The sequence below is a fragment of the Bombus impatiens genome, unplaced genomic scaffold (genome assembly GCF_000188095.3).
Source record: "Bombus impatiens unplaced genomic scaffold, BIMP_2.2 scf_0466, whole genome shotgun sequence".
NCBI classification, from domain to species: Eukaryota; Metazoa; Arthropoda; class Insecta; order Hymenoptera; family Apidae; genus Bombus; species Bombus impatiens.
In genome coordinates, this window is record NT_176885.1 from 358,296 (window position 1) to 375,199 (window position 16,904).

The 16,904-nt window shown below is 33.7% G+C and overlaps 1 protein-coding gene across 1 annotated transcript in view; it reads right to left on the reverse strand.

The window, feature by feature from the left end:
- Positions 1-16,904, reverse strand: part of LOC100744212 (two pore potassium channel protein sup-9) — a 160,846-nt gene that overhangs the window by 6,936 nt on the left and 137,006 nt on the right. The window contains exons 2-7 of the mRNA XM_012387418.3: positions 5,834-5,964; positions 4,836-5,189; positions 3,534-3,689; positions 2,754-2,929; positions 1,759-2,088; positions 1-208 (exon numbers count right to left, since the gene is read on the reverse strand). Of these exons, the coding sequence (XP_012242841.1) occupies positions 1-208; positions 1,759-2,088; positions 2,754-2,929; positions 3,534-3,689; positions 4,836-4,962 (997 nt within the window). The 5' untranslated portion in view covers positions 4,963-5,189; positions 5,834-5,964. The remainder of the gene's footprint in view (positions 209-1,758; positions 2,089-2,753; positions 2,930-3,533; positions 3,690-4,835; positions 5,190-5,833; positions 5,965-16,904) is intronic.

Here is a 16,904-nt window from a genome sequence, read left to right on the forward strand (position 1 = left end):
GCAGCAGATGTGAAATCTTACCGGGCGAGCGACGAACCGTGAACCGTGGTCTCCGCCGTTTCTTCTGAAAACCGCTGCAGCAGCAGCTGCAGACCGACGTCTCGTCGTCCAGCGATATCGTGTCACCGTGGTTGCCTACTTGGCCCGACAGTATCGAGCCGTTCGCCGTTATTACGTCGCCCTCCAGGCGCACTGCTCCTTGCGCAGCCTGCGTCATAACAATTTTCTTTTTTGTGTCTCTGTCATCATCCGGAATCGTTATGCCGCGAACACGTTCGGTTGTTGATTCGGCGAATTCTACCATCGAAACGTGTTCGCGTGGATTTCGACTGGGTCAGGTTTGATTTTGTGAAAGGGAGGTTGAGAGAGTGGAATGAGGCATTTTGTTGGATGCTTTTCTTGTATTGATTTGGTATAGCTGGCGGGGTTCAAAGTACGCGGAGGTTGGGTACCAACCCTTTGCGGTCCGGCGTCACGTGTAACCGTTAAAACGCCATGTATTACTTGGTCGTTCGAAAATATCATGGCGATCTTATTATGGATACGTCGTAAGTGGTGAAACGTTCGAACAAATACTGCTTTTAGTTGGATATTGAGTTAAGGAGAAACGCAGAAAGGGAAACTGAGAGATATAAATAAATATTCGTTTCTATAACAGGTTTCTTTTTTTCAATGAGACAATGGCAAATCTTATATGAGCCATTCGGAAGCCATAGTGATCAACTCCATAAATTGAAATACAGAGAAAAGTGACGATGTTGCAAACGGTATTTTTTAAATTTGTTTTGGAATTTGCTATTATTTATGGGAGTAAGAAATTTGTGTTTTGAGAATTGAACATTAATCGTAATGTAATTTGTCAAAACGTATTTACATAATGAAATTGAGAAATTGATAAAAATTGAGTTGATAGGTTCTACTTTTGAAAGGCTGATACGTATGTATATGTAATAATATTGAAATATTGTACGTAATTTTCTGTCTATAAGTTGTATAATTTGAAGTTATAGTTCAAACTACATTTTGTAACAGATACAGTTTGACTTCATTGAACTCAGATTATAAGTCTTGCTACGGCCGCGACTCGATGTTTTAATGCAAAAGATTAAGTAAACAAAATTTTAATCTGTTTCATTTTTGTACATTATGCTCTCGTCGTATATCGGGATTGTTGTTTTATGCAACCAAATTAAAAATTCAAGTTTTACCACATTTACTTTGCATCGAATGTTTAAAAGACAAAATGACGTGTCTATTCTTTATCAACAACGAGAGAAAATTGCATTTTGTTTAATAAAGTATTACTCGATGAACACAGACCGCAGAGGGTTACTAAAATTTCTTTATCAAGGACATAAGAAGTCGATTTTAAATTACTAGATTTCATTCACATCGAACGTATCTTTCGCATAGCTTTGCATATAAAAGGATTAAGGAACACGTTCTTCCGTTTTATAATATTTCAATTATTAATTTTGTGCTTCATGCAAAAATAACTATTTTTACACAGATTATTAAAGAGGAATGCGACAGAAAATAAATTATTTATTCATTTAAAAAATATTTATCGAACTACTATCGGAAAATGATCCGATGAATTTAATGATCAAAAGCAGGGAAAAAGAATCAATTAATCATTAAAAAGGTGTTTCAAGTTATTATAAGAAAACGACGGAGATATTTTCCCGGATCTAAAATATTTTCTAAAAGATCAATACTTTGATGGACGACGTAAAAGCTGGTGCGATGTTTCCTTACCTGTAGAGCTTCGGCCTCGTCTCGCCTTTCGTCCTCCGTATTCATTGTGACAAATCTCAGCACCAATAAATTGAGGGAGGCGGCGACGATGGCTAAGCCGAATAAAATGAATATCAAGGCGAACATCACGTACTCAGGCTTGTTGTTCAGCGCATTATCCTTTTGTAGCGCGACCATGTCGCCGAAGCCAATGGTTGTCAGGGTGATGAAACAATAGTAGATGGAGTCGAAATATGACCACCCTTCGTACCGAGAGAACGCCGCGGCACCTCCCGCAATCGTTAAGCAAGACAAGGTCGTCACCACGCAGATAAGATTTATTTCTGAGGCCTGAAAATTACACAATTTTCGCTATTGCTTTACTCGTTCTCAGATAAACGGCCGTTTTAACTGCGTCGAAACGTTTCATAGTACTTTATTAATTTCGCTCTAATTGTAAGATACTCTTATCAGCAGCTTACGTTCGCAGTAGTCTGATTTATTATTATGAAACTTTGTTGTTGCAAAGAAGAATATTTTATAATCGAATCAGATTGAACTTCTTTTTCTTGACTAAGTTATAATGAGCATTAGGATTGGCAGGAAACTATGTTTCGGTAATATCGATATTGATTTTATTATAGGTAATTGTATCGTAAAAGCATTCGACTGGTACAATTAAATTAAATTTGTTCTTTTTTGAATAGAAAAAGAAAATTTTGTAGCGAGATAAATTGTAGTAACGAAACTTGCAAATTTCAGAAAACAATTGTATACTGATGAATTAAAAAATATATCTTGGAAAGTTTATGAGAAGTTAAAATTATTTTGATATATATAGTTTTATTGTAAAATTAAACGATCGGCACCAATAGTAGCATTTTTCGTTCCTCAATGGAATATCACCTATTCCAGCATCTAAATTTTGAATCCAATTGCATCAGACTGGAACGATCTTTTGTATCGATTGTTCTCGACATGAAGTATGCAAGAGCAGGTGGTGTTTATAGTTTTACCTGGACATCCTTACAGTTAAGAAGCTTCTTTACGTTCCGTATTACGACGGATGAGAATTTATTCAGACGCTCTCCTATGCTCTGGAACATTACGAGTCCTAACGGGATACCGACGATCGCGTAGAACATCGTGAACAGCTTGCCGCTAATGGTGTTCGGCGTCGAATGTCCGTAACCTAAAAATCAATGGATAAATACACGGCATAATTCGATAAATGTAATAAACGAATTTGCTCGCCATATGTAGTAGTAAAAATGAAATATCAAAGAGCAAATGTTTCAAACGAAGTACATTGTAATGGAACGAAATCAGGATGCATTTGACGTTAATGAATATCCAATTTTTTGAAATATTTATTTTGACAGGGGACCTGATGCAGTTAGCCCTTTTGTTACAACATCGCTGATATTGGAAATATTTTTTGCGTGCAAATCAAAGCAATTTTTGTCGATGACGATGCATATTAAAACAGTTTGTATAATTCTATTCTTTATTTCTATTATTACTATTTATTAATATTAATTGTATTATATATAGTATAACACATAGAAATGAAAATAAAAATGATTCTATGTTCCAGAGAACATATACCATACACTTTTAATAAATGATTGTTTTATATTTTAGTAGCGGAAGGGTTAATGATTCATTGCATGAAATAATTGTTCAACGAGAATATGTTCTAAATCAGACAAGATTTTAGGAATGAGTGTGTCAGGATACATCTATTAGATCATTCTAGATAGTATTATAGAAAAATGTAATTAATTAAAACGTACCGATTGTGGTGAGGACCGTGATCGCATAATAAAACGCTCCGGCGAATTTCCACTGCTGACCAGCTTTATGAGGTTCCGTCTTCAGCACCACTGTTTCCATGATCTTGAAGTCGTCCTCGCTTATATTGTACTTGCGTATAACCATCTTTTCAATGTCTGTTAACAAAAGATGGAAAATATATATTTCTTCACATTTTATTACGTGTTGCACTTTTTAATTGCAGCAAGTTATTTTTATTAATACTTACATGTATATTTGCATACGTATAACATATTTCTCTCTAATATTCAATATTTTTTAATATAGTTATAGTTAGCAGATTACAGATTATAGTTATAATTATACCTTAAACGAATTTTTTAATTATAGTTCCATGAAAATTATAAATTAGTTTGCAGATTTCCAAATTCGGAATTCGAGATTAACAGTATGAAATACGAACAAATGACAGAGAAGCAATTGGGAAGTTTATTTTATTTATGTAAAGCGACGGAAAGTCGATATTTTAAATAAAATTACATTTTAAGCGTCTGATCTAATCTAAACTTCCTGAATGTAACAAAATCCAGTTTGAGTCATGAAACTTTCAAAAATATCGCTACTTTCCTTTTCTTTCCTAATGAATCAAAGATTACAAATATTTAATAAAATTAAATTATAGTATTATTGCGTCAAAGCTTGCAATAACATAATTTAGATGTCGTATCAATTATTCCACCAAGTTCCTTGATACGATTCCTAAGTCTACACATTGATAGATGATACAATTTTAAAACCGGACCGATTACCTCATTCATCTATAAAACATTTACGATAGATACGAATATAAAAATACAACTCAAAATATAAATTATATTACTTCGCATATTATGTAACTCACGGCGAACGTAGTTAATTAGACAATTCCAAAGAACTAAATCTTATTTGCCTCGAATGATAAATATAGGAAATATAGGAATATATATCTGAATATATAATTATATAGGAATTATATATAGGAAACCTTTTATTCTGTTTCATCATCTAATAATTAATAATCACCGTCATTATTCAATTGACTAAGCTTTTCGAGTTTTTCTTTTATTCATCGACATTACTAAAATTTCGCCAACAAAAGGATTCTAACATCGATGAATTTATCGAACTCACAGGATATTCCATAGAGAACAAATATTCCAGTAGAACAAATGTTCCAATAGAACAAATATTTCAATAAAAAAATATTCCAAATAGAAAACATTTCTTATAAAAAGGTTCAATCGTTGTCTTCTTTAATCTATATCTATCAACAAGAAATGTACCGTCCAATGCTTCCTTGCGTCGTTTCTCCGTCTCGGACTCGAGAACGTCGAAGATTGCAGCGCCGACGAGGAGGTAGGTGAACGTGAAGACGATCAACGATAGGGTCCGGACGTTTTGCTTCTTCATTCTCTAGTGAGCCACATGCTCACTAGCAGGGCCCCGGCCCTAACTACTTGCATCGCTCAGTGGGGTACGATTTGGTGTGCCGGGCCCATGACGACCCCTTCTCCTTTCTGATGATGCTCGGGGGGCCCTTCTTCTCTTTACCGAGCGCTACAGACCCGGCACGCGACTCCTCTTCTTCAGCGTGTTTTCTTCCTTGCAGAGACTACCTTGTAGCCGCTTTCGTTCATCTAAAAAACGTGTTCATATCTCTATCAAATTGTTGTTTAAATTAATCGTAGTATTTTTGAGGAGATTCGAATGATATTCCGTTTGGTTGGTTGTATTCTCTCGCAATAAAATTAAAATATTCACCTTTCTTTTAATCTTATTAAAAGATTAAATATACAATATTTAACTACTAATTTAATTTCACGGATTACATCATTTCATGGAACAGAAGTCCGTAAATCATTAGAAACGATTATTTAGAGATAACTTAAACCAAAGTAAAATTTTGTCAGGACAATTTTCTTCAGCGACGATAAAAATCAAATTTGTACAGTGATAGAACGATACGATAAGCGAAACGAATGGACACGCGAACAAGGAAAATAAGTTGAGGCAGAGGAGCCTTTTTCGCATGAACTCCGGATATTCGTATTGATAATGCAGTTCGAGGGCTACCGGAGGATCTCTTTTCAAACGTCCCCTGAACGTTAGTCGCGGTACGACGTTAGGGGTTCCGAAGATATAAAAAGGCATAATCGCGTCCTTGCCGCTAAAACGGGGTTCTTTTGAGAATCGTCCTTTTCTCCTTCGAGTGACTTCAACCGAGAGATATCCGTGAGGAGGCTAGGTCGAGCAAAAAATCTGCTGATGTAGAAGAACTCACCTGCAGCCTGTTCCGGGTTCTCTTTTACGTACGACAAAGGGTTGAGCAGAATGATATGGCAGTGCTTTCGCTGCTCCCACTGCCACGTTCCCTCCATTCCTCAGCTTAGCACCCAACGTTTTCAGTGCCGACTAAAACCGAGCAATTGAATTTTCATAAGTTTTTGCTCTTCGCTTCTTGGGAAGATTAGAATAATTGTTTCAGTTACAGATGTAACAGCGTGAACTATTTAATATAAGGGTCACACGAGAGAAAGTGATAAATCCATATTTGTTAATCTTTTAATTGGAAGCAAGATTTGAAATGGCTTGTTTAGAATACAATTGTCATTGAAAAACAGAAAAGCTTAGGTTCGACTGGGTCTAGAGAAACGTTCAAACATTATTAAATCTTCTTTATTTATTATATAACGTAGATAGATCCTTATTGTTTTAATTATATAATATGCAATAATTAGATTATGAAAAAAAAAGTTGTCTTACGTTCGTCTGTCTTTCAAGGAGAGAAATATTATTTTGAGATAAAAGTTCCACAGTAATGGAACAACGTGAAATACAGTTGTTTGTTTCATTTCCAACATTGTATTCGTCCTCGAAGAATTCTTTAATATTTGTGATTGCTTAATCGTTTCTAGAATAAAGGAATTAAATATTTCATGTTATTAAATGTAAAACGAATCGTTCAAAGAGGGGAGCAGAAAAGTGCGCTCCTGTCGGACTTATCGCGATTATTTCTTTAAATGTCAAAGACTGTGGCCTAGATAGGAAATCGAGCAAGAATTACAAGTCGGTGCACCTTTAATCTGTTTCACGTCGGCCTTTCCTGCTCGGACCGCCGCGTTCTCTGCCCGCATCGGTTCCACGAACTCTCATCTTAATGGATATCGATTAACGACGTGAGAACGATACATCAAAGAATCATAACGCTGTCGTACAGGAAGTTAAGTAAGGATAAAAATAAACGCGTGTATTTTATGCGAAGAATAATGGCTGTGACCGTGCAATCTTAGAAAATTGCTATGATATAGGTGAATTGCTTTTAAGTAGTCAGACACCTGTTTATGTTTGAGAGGATGCAATATAATTATAAAACTTTCATTAATTAGTAATTTCACGATTAATAATAGCATCCATGTTAATTAAATTTTAATGGAGAATTTTCAAAAACGCGTTAAGCTGAAATTTATGAATTAATCTTGTAAGTGCAATAACCTTAGAGTTATCGGATCGTGAATTTTTTTTTGTTCATGAAAAAAGACGCATCTTGAATATAATCGAGCGACGTCGTCCATTTGCCAATGGATTTTCTAGGCTACCATGAATACATGAATAATACATATTCCTGCGTAACAGGAGTCCGGCGAGTACTCATTATTGTTCCCTCAGCCTATTAAATCTGGATTTACGCTAATGGTCCGCGCTTTGTGACGAGGACCATGTCACGTTTGTCAGCCACGATGAGCCACGTTTTACTTTGTGTCGACGCGCGTTTATCGGCAAAAGTCAACGCCGGACGTTCGCATAAACGTGGTCGCAGCATCATGTGCCGTTGTCACGTGTTTAATTATATTCCTCTTGTGCACACCGTGATCTGTCTCCTATCGTTCGAGCCTGGATATTTTACACTACGAGAGCGAAAGCGACGCTCATGGATAATTAACACGATTTTTATTTAATTTTACCATCATTTCGTTCCTGATAGAAACGAAAAATTTAAAAATATTACTGTGAGATTATTTCGCTGTTAATAACGTTATTACTAAGTATAGAAAGACATCACTTTAGTTCTCCATTTTGTACTTTACGTGCTTTTCTTAGCAAAACGTATCTAAGTAGATATATCTTTATAAAAACACCATATACCATTAATTTTTTGTTCTTAAAAAATTTGAATGCTACAATTGATCATCAACTTCGGCACGCTTTTGAATCGAAATTTTTTTAAATCAAACTTTAATTTGAAAAAATAAATGATTATAAATATTTGTAAATTTATTTATACGTTAACGTGTTTATTCGTTTCTCAATTTTTTATCGATGGCAACGATATGAAAAACAATTTTCACATTATCAATCTTGTTGTATCGTTATCAGTGGAGTACAAAGGGTCGGAGCCTTTGATGAAACGAAAATTGAACTAGGCAACGTACGAGCAAACTTCATCTATACGTCATGACTAAGGTTTTCAATCTTGGCTCACAGTGTCTCTTCAGGAAAGTGCTGTAAAAGAGCCCTTGGGATCTAGAAGCTCTTGATTACGCCATTTAGGATACGACCAGAGCATTTCCAATAAGTCGACTTGCGTTTTATAGGAATCCTTTGTATTCATTCTGGTTGCTGTGCTATTTACATATATTTAAAATCTCCTTGATAACAAATAATAAAGATATGAATGATAAATGCTAAAGAATATCAGAGAGGGTAGTTAAGAATTAAGATAATACTATTACTTTAAGAACACAGATAAAAAGTTCATTGGGCAAATGTTTAATCTTCTGGTATTTTAATGACATCCTATTATAATCCTTAATTATCTGGACGCCAAACCGCATTGAGGGTATCAAGGGTTGAACTTAATCGAAGTTTATCAGAGTGAGCTTTTATCTGAAAGTATTTACTGTACACAGGAAACGGCTAAACGAGAATTTCACGAACAAGTACTTAGATAGAACTGCCGCGAAGTAACTCGAGTTAAAATAAATGAAACGCAAGATGCAATGGCGATCCTTTGTGTTTAAATCGAATCCACTTGCTTTTCGTGTAATTGGTGGATATGTATCTTTCACTACTGATAGCTACCTTTTCTTTGCGTCTTTCATCTACTTTCTTGATGCTTTCGTCTTTTTTTATCCTTCCGTAAACAGAATGTTGTTTATTTACAAGAGAAAAAAATCATAGTAATATTTAGTTCAATTTAAAATCGGGGAATTAATAATTGTTACAAATAAATCATTTGATATTTTCTAGTGGTCTACTAATAACATACAATAGTGAAATGACAGGCAGAAAATATCATATTTTCAGAACGTGGACATACGAATACGTAATTTTTGAGTTACATAATGTTTTAAGGTAACGCACTAGTTGGGAATTTCGTAAAAGAAAATAATGAATGAAAGAATATAATTTATCGTTCCATAAATTTAATCTAATTCTTATAGAAATTGTATACAATTATTTTTTATGTACTTTGAGGGAAACAACCGAAATAAAAGTTTTTTTTTATTTAATATTTCACATTCACAATTTGTCCAATTTGGACATTTGGTAGAATTTTTTAGCTGTTTGATTATCATGTGGGTGGCTACCCCCAGCAGGGTACCAACTTCGTGTATCCTTTATGAGATCTGCTGGATATTTCCTTTTTAGTTCCTTTCTATGCTTGTGTTGATCGTTTCCGGTTCGGGTGCATTGCTATTCTTTCTCTGTATCTTCTTGCGCATCTGTTAATCTCCTCCTTGACCGTTGGTATTCCCAGGTCTTTCCGAATGTCCTCGTTTCTAACGTATCATAGAGCGTTTACTATTGTTCTAAGAATTTTAGCTTGCATTGTCTCTATTTTGCTTATATGGCTCATTGCTGCTGTTCTCCATAGTGGTATTCCGTACGTCCAGATTGGTTTCATGATCGTTTTGTATACTTTTAATTTATTTTCTATGCTTAATTTGGATTTTCGACTTGTTAGTCAATGCATTTGTCTCGTTGCTGTCTGTATTTTGTCTATTATTGATTGAAATAAAAGTTTGATTTTCTTTTCGCACCTTACTTTCTGAATTTTTTATTACTTACACTCGTGTTATCGATAGTTCTAATTTTAACACTAATGCATCTGTATTTTATTTTTACAATAAAAATAAAAAAGGGACAGTTAAGAAATGTCCAGCATCGAGTATAGAATATATCTCATTTTCAGTATTATCTTTATTATCTCTTTATATATTTATTTTGCAAATCAACTTGGAATACAAAGCTAACTTTCATCTTCGGCAGTTTCGATGGCACCAAGATTATCTGAAAGATTAATCTATTAATAAGTGACTGACATTTTGAAATGTTTGACGCTCCGTTGTAAAACACAAGGACTTGCTGTTAAAGTACGTATATTTTTGGAAGTGACTGGTGTGATAGTAAATTTTGTAACTGCATTCGAGGCTAACTGCACGAGAGCCAAAAGCCTGGGACCATTTGGTTGGTAACTTCTAAGGTTAATTTTGCAAGGACGATTCGTGATTGCTCGTATAATCCTACTGCTAGCTAATTCGTTCTCCTGACAGAATTTAGTCTGCTGAATTTCCGGTTAGTGGCACGAAATCTCGACTGCTTCATAAAATTTGCAACAGGGAACGGCAGGAGTACACAGAATTTCATTCTCTGGGTTTCTATCTTGTAGTAATACTAATTTCCGTGTCCATTCTATCTCGTCTAAAATTGGCCATTGACTTGGTTTCTCCTATTTTATTTTTTATTATTTTATTACTGTATATTAGGTACTATGTTATTTGGTTTGCATGCATTAAAGTCGATACCCTATTTTACAAGTTGCAAGGGTTATGAATATTCAAAGCAAACAAGGTTTGATTTTAAGTTTATTTCGCATCCACGCTTAAAAATTCTTATTGATATCCCTAGCATTAATAAAATTGGCAAGAGATTCAACAAAAATTTAATTGATGGAGTGATTCCAAAATTTTGGCTCATATCATACATATGTGTTATAAAAAATAGTTAATAGGTTGAAAATATTGCTATCCTGAACATTCTAACTATTATCTTGTACACTTTTCTTAGGAAGAATTTCATCGGGTTTATTAGAAACTCAGATTGCTTGTTGTAATTTATTCGAGTTTCTGTCATCTTCGTTATTAAAGGACACCAGGGGACTGAAATTGAAACCTCGTTACCACTAATGAGTTGAATTTCGCATCATATAACTAGGAATCAGTAGGAGAGCATGGAATAATGACCGGATTTACGACTATCGTTTACAATGCGACTACGCTATCACAATCATACAACTGACATTAACGTTAACACAACCGATCGTGCTAAAGTTAGTTTATAATCAAAGTTCCAGCTTTAACATTAAGAGTGTATTATGCTGGCCCTGTAACTTCAAAATGAAAAGCGACACGTAACCACGACGACGACACTTTCCTCCGGAAACTTCGTTACAAGTTATAAGAAGTCCATCTCCAGCTGTTCTATGAAGCAAATTTAATACACGAAACATTTCGTCATAAATTCACTTTGCCAATTATAAATATTTACTAGTTTCAGTTTGCTGTTTTATTTATCTTGTTTGATATTTCATAATAGGCTGTTAATTTGATACATTGCTTGATACAATCGGGCGATAGTTTTCATGTGTTATTTTGACTTTTAAATTTAGAAGCTTTTTTTTTTGTTTATAAATCTCTATTAATTATTATCTTAAAGCAAATCTTCGTCGCAGTGTATAGGAATTATTATAGGAATGACATGTCAATATATTTTAAAATGACTATACGTTTGAGCTATATAATCTTTAACTATATATTTTAAATAATCTGTTTGAAAATAATCTTCAGTGAGGTTTACATTTTTATAATTAATCAAGTTTAAACCTTATAAGCGGACGAAATGCTAAGCTGTAAAATTTCAGTGACGACTAGTACCGTGTGCTCGTTAGGAACTTTTAATATTATAGCATGTATCTCATTCGGTGATATAAAAATCCAACTTGATTCGCAAAATGGAGGTAATCCAAATTATTTTCACTTTATGTCATGAAACATTACATAAAGTATAGGTTTCATGAAGCTATTTGCCTGCCGTTAGCCAGTTCATTACAGAATTAGCTACAAATGTTTCATTTTTATGTTACATTTCTTTTCTTTTTTAATTAATAAAGTTGTTTCATTAAGGGTAAAGTACTTTTATTTTATGTAGAAATAAATATTTGAAAATAAAGTATATTTGTCCTCAAACTTCACTTCATTTAATAAAATATAGTAATAGCTTCAATAGATAAATTATAATAATGCTTGATTAAATAATATTAATTAATTTTAGTTAATTATTAAGTAATACATATAAATAGATAATCTTATTCATTTAGAGCATATTAAAAGATAATAATAATCAGTAAACAATGATATTAAGAATATAAATGAATATTAAATAAAATATCTCACAGAAATCCCGTTGTCACCTTTATTTAAGCGTTTCAATATCTTCTTTTAGGCCATTATTTCCATTATAGATCAGTTTTTCGTACTAGTTTATTACCAATATTACGATAGCTGTTACCATTTCTTTCGGAACTTTTATGCTCCTTTCTTTCCATTTCGTATTTTTGGGATGATTACTGAAACTGATCAAATTTCGAACGTATTTCTATATTCTCTTTTTCGATAAATGTTTGAAGCTCGTCTTTTTTTTCTTTTTTTTTCCAATATTTTCCCATTCGCGTATCTTCCTGTGTTTCGACGAGTTTCAGATAAAATCATCGTATTATAAAGATCTTTCTTTCTCGTTTTATTATCATACTACGAGGAACGGTTATTTTCATTTGGTTTTATCTTCGACATCATTCTCCTTCATTTCCTATCGCTGTCTCATCTCTCGTTTAATTTTCCTACTTCAAAACTTCGCTTCTTCGTCTCAGTGGGCGCTGCTAGGTGTTGCTCAGTTCGAACATTCAACAGCCTATTGTTTTCCATGAATTTTTATTCCTTCGCTTCCGTTTAATTTTCTATGTCCTCTGTTGAAAACGATTTTATTTTATTTTATTTTTTTTTTTGTAGATGAGTCGCTTCATCGCCCGTTGCATAAAACATCACGCTACTTCCATTATCGAACAAATATCTTTTTAATAAAATATATCGATATGTAAAAAATCTATATATGTACTTCTGTATTTTTTAAATTAAATTTCGTTTATTTCATCTCATCCATACGAATTATCGTTTGCATCAATTGTTTCCCACCAGTTTTCACGAGCAACTAGGAATATTTCCGTGTTCTCATACCTTTATTCCGCTTTTTACACCGCTTTTCCAACGTTTACTCGTTATTTCATTTCATCGCAGATGATAGACTGTCCTTCTTCGATAAACGCGATGTATTTTTTCGTCGCTGCTTCTTCGGATACATTTTGCTCCTCCATTTTTTCCGCTTCGTTTCCGTTTGTCTGTTTCCTCTTACAGCGTCTCATATTTCTTCGTCGTCTCGTTTCCCTTCCGCTTATCCTGCTTATTTCGTTTCCCGTCTCTTGTTTCTCTGTCCTGGCCGAAATTACCCTGGCCTCGGGTAAATGCAAGAAAGCTTTGAAAATCCGCTGCCAAGGGAATTTGTAATGGTAGGCGATCGCGTGACTTAAGATTAGGATCTTCGTCTTACCGTCTCTATTTTTTTTTCTTTTTCCTCTTCCTTTCTCTTCTTTGTTTTACCATTTAATTCGTGTTTTTACTTCCCACTGACTTTCTTTTCCTCTTTTGACGATTTTCCACTCGTTCAGGTGAAACTAGCAGTTACTTGTAGCAATTGAGACTTATTCAGCCAGGGGATTCATCGTCATGAATTTTATAATACGGTTAACGAAATAGTGATGAAGGAATTAAGGAAGTCTGTCTGTCTCATCTTTTGTAGCAGAGAATTAATCTCTGATCACTTTACGACGGAGTAGAACCACCAGAGTGATTGAAATAAACCAATTTGTAATTTCTCCATGGAAATTTTGTAAATTCACGATGGTAAAATTTTGTTTAAAATAATAGCAAATTGTCACTTCAAATTATCTTTAAGATATAAAATATCTTTCAAAAAATGTGAAATGAAAATATCTGGTATTTTTAGTATTAACAATAACTAATTAATTTTTGAACAATTATATTTGATTCATGCTATCTAAGATACATGGCAAAATAATGGAGCCATTTTAGAAGATCGTACTTTTAAAAGTTTGTTGAAAGTTAGAGGAACGAAATTTCGATAATATATTATTCAACATTTATTTAACATTTAAAATCATTCAAAATTCAATTTCATCTGATTCGTCCGATTGAAACACTTATCACTCCACGTGTAAGCTCATTCATGTTAAATATATATTCATGCTTGTTCATTCATACCGCATGGCACTCGCATTTCCCTGCGCTACGTAATATTTATGTAATGGTAACGGTTACGTTTCTCGTACTTCACTGAAACATACTTCCATTAGTTTGTCTCTTGGAACGCATGATTTTTAATACATTGCTACGCTCTAGTGCAACTGGTGTATCCGTTATTCTGGGGAAAAAATCGAGAAACAAAAGAAATGTTATTTGACGGAAATTTTTTAAATTTTGTCGGAAAAATTACGCTTTGAAACCATTCCTGTTTTATTTTTAATTGTCGAATCACTGACAATTTTTAAGATTTCCATGCATTTTTTTAACTCTTCGACATTACCTACCTGCAATACCGTACTTGAATTGGTCAATGTACTAAAGGTAAATGTACTTACTTTTTTTAAAGTTGCTCTTGAGTTTTAGTACATTTTCCTTAAAATTTCTATCTAGTATCAGTAATTGAGTAGAAAAGGAATGTTTGCCGCAATCACAAAAATTCAGAGCAAACATTCAGAAAAGATAACGAGACATTTATCTCGCTTTGTGCGTTGGCAAATAAAAATAAAAATATTTATGTTACAACCCTATAATATTGTTGTAATAGTATTTTGTATAATATATAAGTACTGCACGAGTGACAAGTTCAACGCTTTCGAATCATCGCGGCATCGTTTCAGAACAACAGTATCAGTTTCGCCTCTTTTTTGGTTCCGAGGTTTGTGACTTTTCAAAGAACCGGCTTAATCCGAGATTCGAAGCACGGATTCGCCGACGAACGTTCTTGTTTTTTTGATTTTTCAAAAAAGAACGAGTAAAAACACACTTTTTACTTGGATGAAATACAGAATGGAATACGGATTGAAATAAAAAAAGCTAGAAAATATATGGAAGTACGATGGACCGAAACGTCATCCTCGACAATTGGTGAGATGAGTTTAGGCAATTTCGCGAGCGACGAACTCTAGCTAGGAAAATCAAATCGTTTCCTACCGCGGTTTAAATTAACGCTCGAGCCTAGATTGGCCACTCCGTGTCTTATTGAATTTAGGATAAATTGCTTTTATAGCTCTCATCCACGGCCTGTTTCTCTTTCCCTTCTTTTTTTCTTCGGGAAAATTCGTCTCTGTCGTTGCCTTTCTTCCGGTAGATGTGTGGAAAGATGTGGCAGCCCTTATTTCTCCGGTCGAATTGCCATGGAAATTTCGCGGTCGCGTAAATCAATCCAACGATCGCGATTGCTATCAGAGGAACGATTTTTCACCTCGACAAAGGGGAAAGCGATCGGAATCTCGGGACGTTAATACGCGAGACGTATAAATAATGAAAATACAAGGGGAATCGATGAATCTAGTAGACGTCCTCCGGATGCTGTTTTTGTTGATTACTTTATACATTATTTTTATTGATTTTAGAAATGGTAAATTATGAAAATGTTACGAGTATCATTTCTAGGCAGAGGTAATTAACGAACAAATTAATACATTCTAAGAGAAAGATTATTACTAATTTTCATCAATAGAGCATTTGTATCTTTTTCCATGCAATCTTATTATATTTTTATACCCAATATTATATAATTAGCAAATATACAAATAGTGTGTTCTAGTGTCTAGGGCTTATATATATATATATACTAATAGTATATATATATATATATAGTATATATATATATATAGTATAGTAGTATATATATATATATAATAGTATATATATATATATACTAATTTTTATTTAACAACCAAGGATTAAATCCATTTTGATTTAAAATTATTTTAATACTTCCAAAATCTGTTCATCGAGGATTAACTTAAAATAATTTTACTTTAATACTGTTACTTCCTATCAAATCCGAGAGCTACTTAAATTGCATATCTACATTTTATCGCTAAACGGAAATTGAAAGTATATGGTAACGAGCGCAAAAAGCGATACAAATAGTATATATAATAATAATAATCGGGATACACGTATCTACTACAGAAAACATTGGTTCATCGTTTCATTTGCATACTTTTTGCTTTCGTTTAATACGATTTAATCTAGTCGCCAGTATTACAATTAGTGGTTGATGGGTTTTCCGTCGGTGCTATTTCGGAGGAACGAAAAGGGATACGTAGACAGCACTGAATGCTTCGTAGAATCGAATGACCGTATTGCGGTGTGCACAAGTTGTAGTGCATATCGTAAATCTGTCTGTTTGGAGAAGTGCTATTACGACGCGTGAAAATCTGCGTATAACACGTTTTTCAAGCACAGAATTTCTGTTATCTATGCGCCAGATGTTTCGTACGTTTGTCACTTGAAATTACTACCTTTCATTGCGTTTAATACGACGAAGACCGTAAAATTGATTGCGTTGGTTCATTTAGATGTAGATCGTAAATATCGAGGAAGAGAGTTAAAATATCAGAAAGGAAAAACTTTGACAAATTGAATTTTCTTTAGATATTTTAAATCTTAGACACATATTATATCATGTTTATTTTTGATCAAAGAGACGAAGAAGTTTGAAAATATTTGAAATTCGTTTTGCAACACGGTCAAACATTTATCGACAAAATACTTTGAAATTTTACATCTATAAAGAAGAGGAAACGTGATTTTGGCGTATTTTCTGATTTGTGAAAAATTGACTTTTTTCATTCGCCAATTAGAATTACAAAGAGTAGGTGTGGAAAAAAGCGAAAATTTTATTAAATAGAAATATAACATCCACAATTATGAATCTATTTTAAAGCGAAATTGCATGAATATCGAAACTGTAGCTCGTTTCCTTCTATTCGAGTGGTCTAGTGTCACAACCTTAGTTGGGCAGCTAGTTTAATGGGGCCAATTATTACGTTGCCGCATCATTCAATAATATTGGTTATTATTTCTTTGATTGTGCCCTCCGGGAACTTGTTTCTTCCCGATAGTTATTAGTTCCACTGAATTAGCGATAACAATGAACTGCAACGCCAATTGAAGGATAAATCGATC